Genomic DNA, 16,662 nt, shown 5'->3' on the forward strand with positions numbered 1-16,662 from the left:
GGCTACTCATTGCTCACAGAATCAAGTTCGAACTTCATAGGGTGTTTCTGAAGATCCTTTTGGGTTTTAATATTCTTTTGGGCCGCTCCACCCACACACCCCAGGCGTCCGCCAAGACCGTGTGTTCTTTTTCTTAACTTGCGCTGCGCCTTCTTACCGACCTCGCCCTCGGCCTGAACTTTGCCCAGGGGGCTCCTTCGGTCCCACACCCTCTACAACCTTCCCACGTTGCAAGGTCGAGTTCGATCTCCAGAGCTTTCGGGGAAGCTTCTCCAGCCCGTTTTCAAATGCTGTATGGCTCTGCTGAATTTCCCCCAACCCTTGGAGCCCCTACTCGCAGCCATTACTTTCAAACGTGGGTTTTTGCCTGTCGCTGCCTCTCCCGTCCCCCATTGGATTGCGACCACCTTGTCGGGGCGGTCTTTTAAGAAGTCGCCGTGTCCAGCCCCTCGCACAGTGCCTGGTGCAAAGGAAATGCCCAGTAAAGTTTTGTTGAAATGAATGTAAGCTCCAGAGAGGAAAAGAAGCGCCTGTGCCCAGCAGCAAAGGCCCTTCACGACCCAAGGGGAGGCCTGTGCTGTAGCTGGACCCTGTCCCCAGCTCGAAAGTGACAGGAGAATGTGGCGCGGCAGGAGGCTCGTGTGCATGTCCACTCTCTACTTCTTTCATCTTCACTCCCATAGAGGAATCTGAAAGTTCTTCTCCGGCAGCCTCCGGGCAAGCTGGCGGGGCGGCGCAAACCGGCTGAGGTGGGGGTTGGAATACCCGGTCTCCTGGCAAATTCTAGATTCGGGTTTTATATTTAATTTTTTGACGTTTCACAAATTCCAGCTCTAAACTAGGAGCTGAGCGTGGAGAGGGTTTCCTGGAGCATACATGTCGAGACCCAGGGAAGGGCTCCCGGCATTCAGGGCTTTGCCTCATTTATTCTCCTCACAGTTCTCACCGCGGGACTTTACCGAACACTCCGGGCCACCTCATCCAGCCGGTGCCGAGAATCGCCGTTCGGCCCAGCGGTCTCAGCCGCTTCCTCCCGGCAAACCCCGTCCGGGCGAGTGGGGGAGCTCCCAGCCCGTAGTACGAGGCGGAACGGGGGGCACGGTTGGACTACAACTCCCAGGATGCTCTGGGAGGTGCGCGGAGGAGGGGGCCAGGGGGAGGGGTTTGGGGTGGGGGGGCGGCAGGGAAATCCCGCCCCGCTGCGCAGCAGCAGCGACACAAAGCCTGACTTTACAACCTCATAGAGAAAGTGGAAGTAAGACGGCTTAGGTGGGGAGGCGGGACGAGAGGAGGAACTGGAGGAGGGAAAGCCGCGTAGGTGGGCGCGGAGCGAAGCGAGGGTAGTGGGAGACCCGCGCCTTTGCAGATGAGGAGGGGGCGGCTTTCATAACTAATCCCCCCGCTCCGCCCCGCCCGCGCTGGGGTCTCCACAGTGCCCTGCCTGTCCCCACTCCTCCCCGCCGCGGAGCGCGGAGTCGGGCTGCCTCGCGTGCTCGGGGCGGGCCGGCGGACTGCACCGTGGCTCTCCAGCCCGGGTGCGGGACGAAAGCGCGGGGCGGAGCGGCCGCCGCGGACCCAGAAAGGGCTGCGAGCAAAGCGGTGCCGCGGGCGAGTTAGGGCCGGGGCAAGGGAGTAGTGTGGGGCTGAGGGGCGGCGAGGCGCGGGGTGCCCCGGGAGGGTCCCCCGTGCCCCAAGTGGGGCGGAAGCACGCGGGCTAGCTGCCGAGGCCGGCGGGGAGGGAGGGCGGGCGGTGGCGCTGCGCCGGGGAAGAGTGCAGACAGCGGGGTGCCGAGCCCGGCGCAGGCGGAGAGATTGGGGCGCCCCCCTCCCCGCGGGTGGAGCCTAGTGCTCCTCCGCCTTCCCTCCCCCGCGCGCCAGGCTCGCCTTCTCGGCGGGCTGCGGCGGGAGCGGCGGGGCGGCGGTGCTGGGGCCAGACCAGGGGGAGCGGCGGGGCCGCCGCCCCCGGGACGGGCGGGCCGGGGGCGGGCTGTGAGTGAGGCGGGGCGGGAGCGGGGCGGTGGGGCGGGTGGGGGGCGGGCAGCGGGCGCGAGGGCGCGGGCGGCTGGGGGGCGGGGGAAGCGCGGAGAGCCTAGGAGGGCAGGCGGTAGCGGGGCCGCCCGCCTCGCCGACAGCTTCACGCCGCCGGCCCACGCCGCAGTGTGTTTTGTGGACGGCACCTTCCCAGACCGCCCAGTAGAGCCCAGCTCGGCGCCCGGCAGCCTTCGTCGCGATGTTCCGCCGGAGCTTTAATCGTTTTGTAAGTACACTCGCTGCGGCTCCACGCGTGCGGTTTGCTTGCTCGCCAGTCCTTCGCTGGGTCCCCCGGAGCAGTCTTCTGAAGGGATCGTTGCATCCCTGGGAGCCACCACCACCACCCTCTTTTAGATTTTTCACTGAACCACGTTGCCCGGGCGGCCGGGGTGGGGAGGCAGGTAGGGCTCCCGGAATCCCCCCTCCCCCCGGACAATTTAACCAGAGCTTCCCGGGGTGTAGCAAACTCTGTCTCCGACGGGGGGCCGCCCTCCACCCGGATGGTGGTGGGATTCGTGGTGGGGGGGACCGGTCCAGGGGCCCCTCGGTTTGCCAATTAGCCGAAGATGGCGTTTTATTACCGGGGAGGTTGCTTTCTTTTGTTTCCTCTGCCACGAGCACATGGAGGTAAACCTAGACCTGTCACTGTGTCCCAAAAAAAGACCTGGAGAGTGAGGGAGCTGGAGGCGAGGGCAGGACTCGGCGTTGCCCGGGGATCGGCCAGCCGGGGGTCTGCTGACCAGAGGCCGAGCAAACTTTGGAGACCCCGCCTAAGAAGCTCACCTTTAGCGTATAATAAAAGCGAAGGCAGCTGTCAGGGTGGGCTGGGTGAATGTGGAGACCGCGAGGAGGCTGCACCGCGGCGTTTTGAAACCTCACCGAGCCCGTTGAGAAAAAGCAGGCTCCGGCTGGATTTCTCGGTCCACGTTTACCCGCTTGCAGATCCCCAGGAAAGGGGAACTGCATTTCCGTGGGAGTTTGGCATTAGGGAAAAGCGATTTCTAGCTACTGACTTTTTTGAGTAACCTGTTTACTCCTAGAGAGTACATTAAGAATGGAGCAAAGCCGGGACCATTTACTTCTATGCTGCTATTTGTAGCAACTTCCTTAATTGCAAGATGAGGTGGCGGGAATAGGATTTTATTTCTGCCAGTGATGTGAAGGAAAGGGCTCATCTGTAAATTTTGATTTTTCAGTCGTTCAGAAAAATGGTTCAGTGCTGTGCGCTCTCACCCACCCCCATTAAAATATATGTTTGAGAACTAATCTATTTCGCCCTTTTCGTGTGATTATTCCTTATCAAAGCATTGCTGACATTTTTCAGGCGTCGGATGAATTTGCTCTCAGTTTTTTCTGCATTTGAAACTTTCACAAATGAACCCTGGCTAAAAGAAATCATTGTACATCCCTTTTGAGGGTATTATCACAGTAGCGCTATGTTAATGTTTTTCTAAATGTTTACCTCACCCAGAAACCAGTCTTATGAAATTGGAGATTACATGTGGCACAGAGCAAAAGAGGTTGTGCATATCAAGAATCTTGAAATCTGTAAGAATTGACTTGTACTGGATGCTTTTGCCAAAGCAAGTGACTAAAATTGGTTTCTCACATTTAGCCTGAGAAGGTAAAAAAGCATTGTACTTCATAGTTCTATTTCACATAGATTCTTGTGATCCCGGAGTGTTGTTTGGGGCTGACAAAAAGGGAAAGGTGACAAATAGAGCTAATTGTAATAATTGGAGAAGGATAATCTTTTCCCAGGGCACCCGAATAGTCGAAAACAACTGGACTCTGGTTCATAATGAATTATCTTAAAATTGAGATGCTGACATCCCCAGTTCTTTTTTTAAGGATTTGAGCATTTGAGAGCATATTACCCCAGTGCTGGTCTCAAAGCCCCCTTAGCTTTTCTTTCGCTGAGAGTGATCTGCATGGTATGGGAGTCTGGTCATTAAGCAGGGCTGGCCCAGGAGGCGAGGGCATGCAGTAGAATTTGCAGCAGTTGTGAGGAGCTGGCCTGCTGGTTTGAGGCTAGTACTTTGCATCCCCGACCAAGATCTCTGCAGAGAATCACTTACGCTCACACTGAAATGAGCTTTGACCTCATTGTTCGCCTGAAATACCCGACTGCTCACATTTTCCTGCGCAACCACGACTATGGTAAGTCTTGGGAAGCTGGAAGCTTCTCAGGAGTTGTATCTGAGCTGTAGGCCTAGGGCAAGGAATTAATCTGCAAACCTTTGGACTGGATTTGAAATATGCTATTAAATACTCCCCTAAAGAATGACTTCAGAATTGGGGAACGGGGCAAATTTTATCTCCCCTAGATCAGTAAGTCTGCACTGGCCTCAGCTTTTGCCTGGTAGAGATTATTTGACGAGCACTCCCATTGAAACCACTAGAAGGCTACAATTCAAGATTCAGTTTGGACTTTGAGACTTGCACAGCAATGTGGATGTGGTCCAGGTTGTGTGCTGTCTTATGACGGAGTTCATATTTCAGAAGTGGGGCTGTGAATTTGTTTCAAAATTAAGCGGTTTTTTGTGTGTTACCTGTCCGTGTCTAAAATTGACTTTGAACATGACACATTACAGTTGTGTTGATTGTGGTTGTTGGTCACTGAAAACTAGATACATGTTGCCATAGGGCTTTACATTTTAAACCTGAGGTGGGAAGTAAATACCTCTTGGGAGTTAGCGTCATCTTCTATAGCTCAGTAGTGTTTGCTGAATCGTCTTAAAAATACCATTTATTTCCTCAGGTTCTCCAATTTCAAGCTAAAAGAAATAGCACTTCATTGTATTTCTTAAAGATACGGCCTTGACTTCATTGCCATTCATAATCGACTTCTTTTTTTTCCCTGATGAATTATGACTTTCCTTTTGACAGTTTCGAGGTAGAAATTTGGTGGATTTGGTGTGGGATCTTAGGGTTTAGGCATGGAGGGGGTGTCTTAAAAGATTTAAGAGTTGGGTATCTGAGTATAATAAAAGTGCCATCCGTTCCCAGTCGGTATCTCCATTTTCTATAAATATAATAAATAAAAAAGAGTAGCTTTGTCTCTACAACTTATTTCCTTTAAAGACATGTCTAATTGGAAGTCTGGACTAGTTGAGACTTAGGGGGTCAGGGAATTTTATGTTATCCTTTTGCTCTTCATAAAATTCCTAGGATTACAGTAGCATTTTCACATGGGTTTAAAGGCTTAATGAGAGTTTAAATAACGAGAGTTAACCACCCCCATTTTTAAAAGATGTTATTTTTACATAATTTCCACACCCAATGTGGGGCTCCAACTCACAACTCCCAAGATCAACTCCACCACCAACTGAGCCAGCCAGGCGCCCTGACCCCAGACCTTTTTGACATTATTTCATGCTAAAGAGTCAAATAATACATTCCTTGATAAAGTAGATTCAGGGGAGTTGGCCAAGTAGATACCGTCAATTTAGCTTATCAGAGTGATATTAAACAGGCATGGATTTCTAGGTCATTGATAAATGAAAGCTTAAATTGTGAGTGTGAAATACTGGAAAACATTTGTCTCTGATTCTAGAAGCTCTCAAACTGCGTTGGTTCCATGAAACATACAGCTTAAAGTAATATCACAGAAAATGTCGTCGGATCAAAGAAGCCCAGGACTGGAAAGCAATTAGACTGCATAAGGTGGAATGAAAATTCAGAATCAGACCAAAAATATTAAAAATAATGATATCAGTAGCTAATTTATTACTTTGAGTCCAAGGCAAGGCCAGTCCAGTGAAGCAATTTTGGAGGCAGTAAATAAAATAATTCCGGAATTTGCTGTTCGGTTTCCTTCTTTCCTTCCTTCCTTTTATTTTTTTTTTCTTTTTGGAGCAAGAAGGTTCTCGGTTTCCTCCTTCAGTTATCAAGGTAATTAAGCTTTTGTCGTCATCCGTCCCCGCCTCCCCCTTCATTTTACTAAAACCCTTGGCCTGACATTGCTGAGCCTGGAAAAAAAAATTTTTTCTGAGCCTGGAAAATATTGATGAGTTCGTTTTATTATGTTTAGACATTTATTCAGGTGTGTGTATTGCAGTATTTTTGCATGCACACAAGCCTTACAAGTATACACACATTCGGTCTCTGTCCCTGTTTCTGGCACAGAGCTCCTAAAATCCTAGGAATTTCCTGTGATAAAAGCAATAAAAGTGTCTTTTGTTATGTTAATGAAGTGACTTTTGGAAAGCCCCTCTGGTTGGGGGTACTGGTTGCCTGGGGATCCGACCTTGGGATCAGAGGGTTGGAACTTTGAGGCCCACCCTCTGGGGGAGAGTAGAGGGCCTAAAGATTGAGTTCTATCACCATTGGCCAGTGAATTAATCAGTCCTACCTCTAACGAAGCCTCCATAAAACCCCAAAAGGACAGGGTTTGGTAGACCTTCCAGGTTGGTGAACATGTGGAAATTTGGGGAGAGTGGTGCACCTTGGAGAGGACACGGAAGCTCCGTGCCCTTACCCCAGACCATGCCCTGTGCTGCTCCTCCATCCCGCTGTTTCTGTGTTTAATCCTTTTATGGTGCACCAGTAAGCTAGGAAAATGTTTCTCGGAGTCCTGTGAGTGGCTCTAGCAAATTAATAGAAGCTGAGGAGGAAGCTGTGGACTTGTGTCTGGAGGCTGAAACTCAAGGTGGGGGTCTCTGCATCCTCCAGTTGGCAGTCATGTGGTCAGAAGTACAGATGGTCATGAGGACTTGGGACCGGCGTCTGAAGTATAGGGAAGTGTGGAGCGATCTGATGCTGTCTGGGTACTTTTCAGAATTGAGTTACATTGTAAGACACCATAGCTGGTGTCTGGTCTGAGAATTGCTTTTTGGAGTGGAGGGACACCCCTCCTCCCTCCCGCCCACACACATATTGGAATTGCGTGATCAGACCTAAACATTGGGGTATACCATATACTGATGATCAATTTTCTAAATAACTAGAATAAATACATCTGATGCTTAAACTCTACTGACCGTAGTATAATCTTTATTAGATGATTTATGTTATTTTATGATCTTGCAGAGCATTATTTCGTTCAGCAAATATTCACGGAGCACCTACTGTGTATAGGGCACTATGATAGGCCCTGTGGACACATGGGTGAGCGAGTCAAAGTCCCTGTCTTCAGAATCTTTAATCATCATTACATGCATGGCTGTAGGTACAGAGGACATGGTGACTACCCTATGTCTAACACATTTATAATGTACCATGAAGCTTGATTTTCATGAAGAAGTTACTGTTGCATGCTTACTTGCCTTTTTTTTCCTCTACCGAAAATAGTGTACAATCTCAGTTATATCCGGGTTGTTTGGATTGCAGATTAAAAAGGAATTTGTTGCGTTTGACCCTTCAATATGACTGATGCATGGCATACTGCTCCTTTGCAAATAGATGCTAGTCTGATTCTGTGTAAGGTAGGAAATCTATTTTTGGGAAAAGTCATTATTACTCGAAATAAATACTATTTATTCACTTACTATTAAACTATATATTAAAAAGCCTGAAAACAAATTCTGTCCTTTTTTCTTGATTTTTTTTTTTTTATTAAGCAACATAAAATTCCGGAAGTCTTCTAAATACCTTCTGTAAAGGTTTACCGTTTGCTCCTGTTTATGACTAACGGCTCATAATTCAACCCTCTATTAGTGGGCAGTATTGAGTGCCCACAAATCAGGTAGTTTCCAGTGCTCTTAATGAACTTGTAGCAAAGGTGAGATTTGGGCAGGTGAAGCAGCCATTTTCATACTGATGCAGCTTTCGGAATGAGCTTGTTTTCTTCTACCGGTTAACCACCAGCGGGGCAATGGGTTCGGCTTCCCTAAGTCTGGATGATATGCAAAGAACTAGCCCATGAGTGAATTCATATACTGGTTGATGGGAAACATCATCAAGGCTGATTGCTTGTCTAACATGGTTGATCATTTCTCTCCAAAGAGGGTGAAAGCATGGGACACAAAATAAAAATACTGTTTTTTGTGGTTTTTTTCCCCCATCAAGGAGGTGGAGTTTCTTATACATCTGTAGTGTTTTATACAGATTAATCTTTTGCATCTGGACTCTGAGATTGAGACTTTTCTGATTGGGTGGAGGGAGTCTCTGGGCTTCCGTAAGTGAGTTAGGTGCCGTTTTCAAGTTTGTTTCTGTTCATTTCACACTTAACCTTCTTGCTTTGGTTCAAGGGTGGATCAGTGGTGATTGTAAAATAAACATTAGCATGACTGCAGCGTATGTTAACACTACTGCAGTTTAATGATGAATGAGCACTCAGCACTGCAGATATGGGTGTGGGTTGCCCTATGCCAGCACACTGGCAGACAGCCCCTCGATTCTGCAGTGTATGGATGGATTGCTGGTTTGGCTGACTTCTTGATTATCTGGCTTATAGATAATGTTGGACTGTGGATATCCAGATTTGGGAGGTTAATCTGTATTTGTGAAGTACAGATTGCCGTCAATTTTTTTTTGCCCCATATATATTTAATAGAATATAGGAGGATTAGTGAGGCCTATCCTGTTCAAGCATATTTGTTTTTTTAGCCTCCTTCATTATATATTAAAGTATTATGTTGGCTGTATTTTTCTAGTCTCTTCTTTGCCTAGGTATTACTGGAAAAATCAGAGTCTTCTTGATAATGATCTTGCAGCTAGTGTAGCTTCAAGTAAACAGTAGATGCTCAATAAATACTTCCGGTATTGTTTTGAACTGAATTGTTAACCCAGTCTGAATCTGTAGTCTCAGGTGAAAATGATCAGAAAAAATTAATATTTTTGTCATGCCTGCTTAAAAAGTAATCAGAAAAACTTTAGCATTTCTGTGAGGCTGTTTTCTTAATTCCAAAGATTATCTTTAGCACCTCCCCCTTCCTTGGCCATACATAAAAAGCTGTAATTAATGTACTGCCCTCAACTTCTAAAATTATAAGCAAATTTATATTATTTTTGTTAAATGCCGTTCATAAGCTTATATTTTCTGTCGCCAGCAGCACATCAAGTCTTTTCTGAAAAACAAAGCTGCAGTGTTAACTCTTCAAGAGCTGTATATCTTTTGACTTTCCTTGGTAAGTGTGCATTATTTTAATTCAGGATATCACTTAGTATTTGGTGCTGGGAATGTAAAATACTTTTCCTGTTTGCACCTCATTGCCATTGGTTGGTTGGATATCTGTAGCAAGAAGACAGCAGACCAAAGGAACTGTGGAGTTTAAGGGATTTGGAAGCAGTTTTGTTGTGAAAAGAGACTCAGCCTTGTTAAAGGGTTGGTGCAAGTTCTAGTTCTGCCATTTACTGCCCAGCTTGGGAAACTGGGCACATCAGTGCGTTGATCAAAATGTCGTCTTTGGACTCCTTGCACAGGAATCATCTGGGCTGCTTTTGTAAACAGAGTCCTAGGACTCAAGCCTCCTGAATCCGAGTCTCAGGTGATAGGTCTCTGATAACTAACTGCCTTTTTAGCAAGCATTCCAGATGGTTCTGGAATTCACTAAGATTTCAGAACACCCATGACATAAACATTGAAATATTTATTTTCTGTGTACACGCTCTGTTCACCTGTCTCAACTTCACTTTTCCTCATCTACAGAATAAACGTAGTAGTACTTCATGAGGCTGTTGGGACAGTGTTTGGTAGAGTTCTCCCCACTATTCCAGACATTCCCCAGCCACTCTCAGGTTTCATGGCTTCTTGGCAGAACTCATAGGACTTAGCATATAGTTCTGTTCCCAGCTATGATTTATTAGAGCAAAAGGATACAAAGCAAAGTCAGCAGAGGGAAAGGGCGCATGGGGCCAAGTCTGGAGGAAACCAGGTGCAGCTTCCATGGTCCTCTCCCACCGGCGTCACACAGGTTGTGCTTAATTCCTCCAGCAACGAGTTGTGATAACTTGTATAATGTGTTGTCTACCAAGGAAGCTCATTAGAGACTCCGTGCCCAGAGTTTTTACTGGGACCTGGTCATGTACACGCCTCCTGCCTAGTATCTGCCAAAATTCTAGACTCCCAGAAGGAAGACAGGATTTAGCATAAACCAAGAATTTAGGCACAGCTGGCTACTCTTAACCATTTTGGGTGGTGGGAACCTTCCCAAGATCCAAATCCAAATCCGCAGCTGGATACCAGCTTTGTAAGCAGGCCTTTTTTTTTTTTTTTTTTTTTTTTTTTTTTTAAAGAATAGCAGTCTCAGGCCTGCTCTGTTAACTCTTTCCTACACGGTACTGTTCCGAGATACTGGTATTTGTCAATGAAGGGAAATGACTTGCCCATGGTCATCCAGCTCAGCTGCGGCAGAGTTGAGGCCGGGACTCCAGCAACCATCACCGCCTTTTGTTTGCTGCATGCAGCCATGCTTCCGGATTATGGGTCATCCTGTTTCATATTGTTGAATGCATTCACTTTTTGTCACTTGCAGGAGAAGAGCAGCCTGCCGCTGGGAACTTGATGCCCCCAGTGGGGGAGCCAGGAAGTATTGATGTTTCTGCCAGTTTAGCGTCAACACTTGCTGGTTTCCTCTCTGGAGCATCACCAAGTTCGTGGATTTTCATTTTTTCCTGACTTTCGGATTTTTGTCACGACCCCTTCCTCCTTGTTCCATTCATTTACCCATAGTCCCAACACTCATTTGCATCATTACCTCATCGCATTCTATACATGGCTGGCTGTTAACTCATAGGCAACTGATTCAAAAATTTGGGGGTGGGAGGTCACCCAGTTCCAAAGTACAGACATTACTGAAGAGTATTTAGTGTAGGATGACTATATAGGGAAAACCTGCCAAAAGAAAAAACAAAACAAAATTGTTGGATTAATAAATGAATTTTATGGCAATATTTATAAATATTGTTTGCATCCAGGGGAGTTTTTACGGTCATGAAAAACCCCAGGGATATCTCTGCTTATTCTTAAGTTTCAGCCCTTTTTTTTTTTGCTGTTATCAAAAAGGAAAATTAATAATTGTTTATGATTTAGGCAAGGAATGAATCAGGAACTCGTACTGAAGGGTGTAGGAATCCTCCAGATCAACAGGGAGCAGAAGCCAGGAGTGAACTGTCACAAATAAGGAACAGCTGGGTAGAGCAGATTATGTAAGCTACACCTGTTGTGTAAGCAGTGGGGATGTTCTTTAAGCTTCACAGTTAATGTAGTTTGCAATAATATGGATTAAGGGATCTATAGTATAGTGCACAATTAACTTTGGCTTCTTTTCCGAAAACATTTGTGTGAATCACAAGCTTCCTTGGTACACTCTTGCCTTCTTGTGCTGTAGAAGTACGTAAGGCACAGCCCTCGTCTTCAGAACTTGGAGTCTGTTAGAGATGGAAGATCACGTACAAGACCAGCCTCCTTATGAGGCATTTGGTCATCAGTCCTCGCTGCTCTCCTTTTATTTTATTATTTTATTTTGTTTAAAGATTTTATTTATTTATTTGACAGAGATCACAAATAGGCAGAGAGGCAGGCAGAGAGAGATGGAGAAGCAGGCTCCCCGCTGAGCAGAGAGCCCGATGTGGGGCTCCATCCCAGGACCTTTGAGATCATGACCTGAGCCGAAGACAGAGGCTTAACCCACTGAGCCCCCCAGGTGCCCCTGCTATCCTTTTATAGAGGCACACACAGTAAGTGCAGCCCACTTTCAGAAGGGGGCGCTGAATCTCACTCTGCCTGGGTGGAGGGGGGCCGTTCGTAGAGGAGGTAGCCTATGAACTGGGTGGTAAGGGACCCAAAGTATTGAAGTTCATGGAATTTTAGGGCCAGGCAGCCTCATTACAGAAAGAAGCAATTACCGGAGAATTTGGACCAAGTTATTGCTTATGGGACTTAGAGCAGCAGAACCTGTCAACTTAGAGGGCACGGGTTCCACCTCCAGCTGCTGGAGAAAAACCACAGCCTTGGTCTTCAATGCCTTATGTTTGCTGTGGTGAAATTTAAACTTGAAAAGAGGGAAAACTAAAAATGGATTTCAGGCAGTGTTCAGTCTTCAAAACAATAGCGACAGGAATTTCCCTGTGGACTCTTCCGAAATCCATGACTCCAATGATGGTGGTTATCAGTCTTCTGATTTGGGGCAGGAGCAGTAAGGTAGGAGCCAGGATGGAAGCAGCTGGGGTAATATTTCAAGACACTGCTTCATGTAATACATGGTTATTTGTCCTGCTTATCTAATGAGTGCATACTTTAAACTTTTACTACGTGGGGACATTGTGGTAGAGGTTATTATCTCAAGTAGTGACGGTCATTTATAGGCATAACTCTCTTTATTGTGCTTCATTTTACTGTGCTTTGTAGATACCGTGTGTTTTTACAAATCAAAGGTTTATGGCAACCCTGTGTTGAGCCTGCCTGTTACACCACTTTTCTAACGGCACTTGCTCATTTTGTGTCTCTTGTCACATTTTGGTAATTCTCACAGTACTTCAAACATTTTCATCAATATTATTTGTTGTGGTGGTCTGTGAAGTGATTGTGACTGGCTGAAAGCTCAGGTGATGGTTAGAATATGTGTTTAGCAATGAAGTTTTTAGCAATAAAATTTTAAAATTAAGGTATGTACATTGTTAATGTTATTGTACACTTAATAGACCCCAGCATATTGTAAACATAATTTTTTTAAAAGATTTTATTTATTTACTCGACAGACAAAGATCACAAGTAGGCAGACAGGCAGGCAGAGAGAGAGGGGGAAGCCGGCTCCCTGCTGAGCAGAGAACCCGATGCGGGGCTCAATCCTAGGACCCTGAGACCATGACCTGAGCCAAAGGCAGAGGCTTTAACCCACTGAGCCACCCAGGCACCCCAAACATAATTTTTTAAAAAGATTTTAAGTCCTCTCTACACCCACGGTGGGCACACTCAAACTCACCACCCTGAGATCAAGCCTGCCTGGCACCCCAGTAAACAACTTTTACATGCACTGGGAAACCAGAATATTAATGTGACTCACTTTATTGTGGTATTTGCTTTATTGTTGTGGTCTGGAACTGACCCTGCAGTCTCTCCAAGGTATGACTGGATTTTAAAAAGACAGGGATCAGGCCTTGGTCCTTACAGTAACCTGTTTCACTACCGCTAGACAACATGGGTCTTCAGTAGACATTCACACTTGACCATGTCATTGTGTGTTACCGGAACACGAATTGCATCTTACTCCCTCAACCAGTGTATCTCCACACGATGTTGATGCACTTTTGTTTTTCTCATCACGACTGCTAACTCTCTTCCAAATGATCAACATCTCTTTCATATTTGTTCCTCCTTCGGTCTTCCTCTTTCAGTAAATGACATCATCCCTGACCCACTTGTTCTAGCTAAAAACCTAGCAGTCATCCTTAATACCGCCTTTCCCTTCATCTCCCTCACAGCACATCTAGTAGGTTTGATTTCTGAAAGAGCTCTCAAAGCCATCCATTTCTCTGCATGTCCACCTCGACTGCCATCCAAGTTCAGGCTGCCACTGTCACTTACCCAGGCCACTCTTGCCCTCTCCAATGTATCCGCCACGCAGCACCAGAAAGATCTCGTACAAATGCGTATCTGAAAGCTCTCAGTGACTTTCCTCTGCTCCGTGGATAAAAACCTGACGAGTATAAGCTTGTACTCTTTTTCACTGGTTTTTGTTGTTGTTGTTGTTGTTCACTTTTAAAAATGGAGATATAATTCACATAGCAAACAATTCACCATTTTATCTTTTTTTAAATATTTTATTTATTTGAGAGAGAGGGAGAGCACGAGCTGCAGGTAGGGGCAGGGGAAGAGGGAGAAGCAGACTCCCTGCTGAGCCTAAGGCAGACACTTAACCGACTGAGCCACCCAAGTACCCCAACAATTCACTCTTTTAAAGTGTATGCCTTGTTTTTTTGTGTGTGTTTTTTTTTCTTCAAGTTTTTGTTTAAATTCCAGTTATAATGTTAGTTTCAGGTATGGAATTTAGTGATTCATCATTAAGTGGATTTTAGCATATTAACTATTTTGTGTAACCATTACTACAGTCTAACTCGGGAACATTTTCATCACCCCAAAAAGAAAACATGTACCTATTAGCTGTTAGTCCCAATCCCTCCCTCAAGGCCCTGGCAAATACCCATTTACTTAATCATCACTGTGGATTTGCCTGTTCTGGACATTTCGTGTAAATGGACTCCTACAATATTTGGTCTTTGGTAATTGACTTCTTTCAATTAGTAGGATGTTCTCAAGGTTTTTTTTTTTTTAAGACTATTTATTTATTTGACACAGAGAGAGAGATCACAAGTAGGCAGAGAGGCAGGCAGAGAGAGGGGGGAAGCAGGCTCCCTGCCGAGCAGAGAGCCCGATGCGGGGTTCGATCCCAGGACCCTGAGATCATGACCTGAGCCGAAGGCAGAGGCGCTTAACCCACTGAGCCACCCAGGTGCCCTCTCAAGGTTTTTTAATCCATGTTGTAGCACGTATCAGTACTTCATCACTTTCTGTGGCTCAGTAATCCACTGAATGGATATACCACATTTTGTTGATCCATTGATCAGGTGATGGGCGTTTGGATTATTTACTTTATGGTCAATATGAATAATGTTGCTGTTTTGAACATTTTTGTACATATTTTTGTGTGGGCATATGTTTTCAGTTCTCTTGGGTATATACCTAGGAATGGGATTGCTAGATTATATGGTAATTCTTTGTTTAACTTTTTGAGGAACTGCTGAACTTTCCCACAGCTCTTCCCACTTACTTTTTTTAAGAGAAAAAAACTTGGGGGACGGTGCCTGGGTCGTGCCGTCAGTTAAGCATCTGGCTCTTGGTGTCCACTCCAGTCATGATCTCAGGATCATGAGATCGAGCCCTGCATGGGGCTCCACGCTAAGCTTGGAGTCTGCTTAAGACCCTCTCTCTATCTCTTTCTAACCCTTCGCCCCCTCTAAAATAGATAAATAAATCTCTTAAAAAGTTTTAAAAATTTTTAAAATTGTGGTAAAAAGCACATAACATAAACTTTACCATCCCAAACTTTTTTAAGTGTATAATTCAGTAGTGTTAACTGTAATCACATTCTTGTGCAGCAGATACACAGAACTTTTTCATCTTGCGAAACTGAAACTTTTACCCATTAAACAGCAGCCCCTCATTTCTCTCATTCGCCTCACCCCTCCTCCCCCCAAGCCCCTGGTGACTAGCATTCTAATTTCTATTTTATGAATTTAACTACTTTAGATACCTTGTATGAATGGAGTCATACTGTATTTTTCTTCTTGTGACTGGCTTTTTTCACTGAGTATAATGTCCTCAAGCTTCATCCATGTGGTAGCATGTGACAGGATTTTTTTTTAAAGATTTTATTTATTTATTTGATAGATTACAAGTAGACAGGCAGGCAGAGAGAGAGGAGGAGGGAGGCTCCCCACGGAGCAGAGAGCCCGAAGTGGGGCTTGATCCCAGGTCCCTGGGATCATGACCCGAGCTGAAGGCAGAGGCTTTAACCCACTGAGCCACCCAGGCACCCCGACTTTCTTCTTTTCTAAGTCTTTATGTATATACCACATTTTTTTTTCCAGATGATTAGTGATGTTAAGTATCTTTTCGCATGCTTTTGGCCATTTGATTATCGTTGAAGAAATGTGTATTCAAAGTGGTTTCCCAATTTTCACCAAGGTATTTGGGTTTTTGTTCAGTTGTTGCAGTTCTTTATATATTCTAGATATTAACCCTTATATACTCTAGATATTAACTCTTTGTCAGATATGTGATTTCCAGATAGGTTCTTTTATCCCATAGGTTGCCTTTTCATTTTGTTGATTGTTTTCTTTGATGCATAGAAGTTTTTTTTTTTTTAAGATTTTATTTATTTATTTATTTGTCAGAGAGAGTGAGCACAGGCAGAGTGGCAGGCAGAGGGAGAAGCAGTCTCCCCACTGAGCAAGGAGCCTGATGTGGGACTTGATCCCAGGATGCTGGGATCATGACCCAAGCCGAAGGCAGCCATTCAACCAACTGAGTCACCCAGGCATCCCGCATAGAAGTTTTTTAATTTGATGTCCCATTTGTCTTTTTGCTTTTGTTTCTTGGGCTTTTTAGTGATATATCCCAGAAATAATTACCAAATCCAGTGTGTCATGAAGCTTTTCCCCTATGTTTTCTTCTACGATGGTTATCCTTTTAGGTCTTACATTCAGGTCTTTAATCCATTTTGAATTGACTTTTGTATGTGGTATAAGAATCCAACTTCATTCTTTTCCATGTGGATATCCAGTTTCCCAGTGCCATGTGCTGAAAAGATTCTTTTTTACTTGTTGAGAGGCCTCGGCATCCTTCTTGAAGATCTTTGACCATATACATGAGGGTTTATTTCTGGATTCTACTTTATTCCATTGGTCTGTGCACCTGTCTTTATGCCTATACTATATTGTTTTCATTACTGTAGCTTTGTAATATCTTTTGAAATCACAAAGTATGAGGCCTCCAACTTTGTTTGTGTTCTTCTTTTTTTTTAAGATTTTATTTATTTATTTGAGAGAGAGAACAGGGGGAGGAGCAGAGGCAGAAGAACATGCAGACTCCATGCTGAGTCTGGGCCCCAACATGGGGATCAAGCCCACAACTGAAATCATGGCCTGAGCCAAAATCAAGAGTGAGAATTGTAACTGAGCCATCCAGGT

General features: G+C 45.4%; 1 protein-coding gene across 1 annotated transcript in view; it reads left to right on the top strand.

Moving 5' to 3' along the window:
- Nucleotides 1–2,053: 2,053 nt before the first annotated feature.
- ATP11C (ATPase phospholipid transporting 11C) overlaps nucleotides 2,054–16,662 on the top strand; it is a 179,337-nt gene continuing 164,728 nt past the window's right edge. The window contains exon 1 of the mRNA XM_032841420.1: nucleotides 2,054–2,257. Within this exon, the coding sequence (XP_032697311.1) occupies nucleotides 2,231–2,257 (27 nt within the window). The 5' untranslated portion in view covers nucleotides 2,054–2,230. The remainder of the gene's footprint in view (nucleotides 2,258–16,662) is intronic.

Source organism: Lontra canadensis, unplaced genomic scaffold, assembly GCF_010015895.1.
Source record: "Lontra canadensis isolate GAN:19392208 unplaced genomic scaffold, GSC_riverotter_1.0 scaffold123, whole genome shotgun sequence".
Taxonomy (NCBI): domain Eukaryota; kingdom Metazoa; phylum Chordata; class Mammalia; order Carnivora; family Mustelidae; genus Lontra; species Lontra canadensis.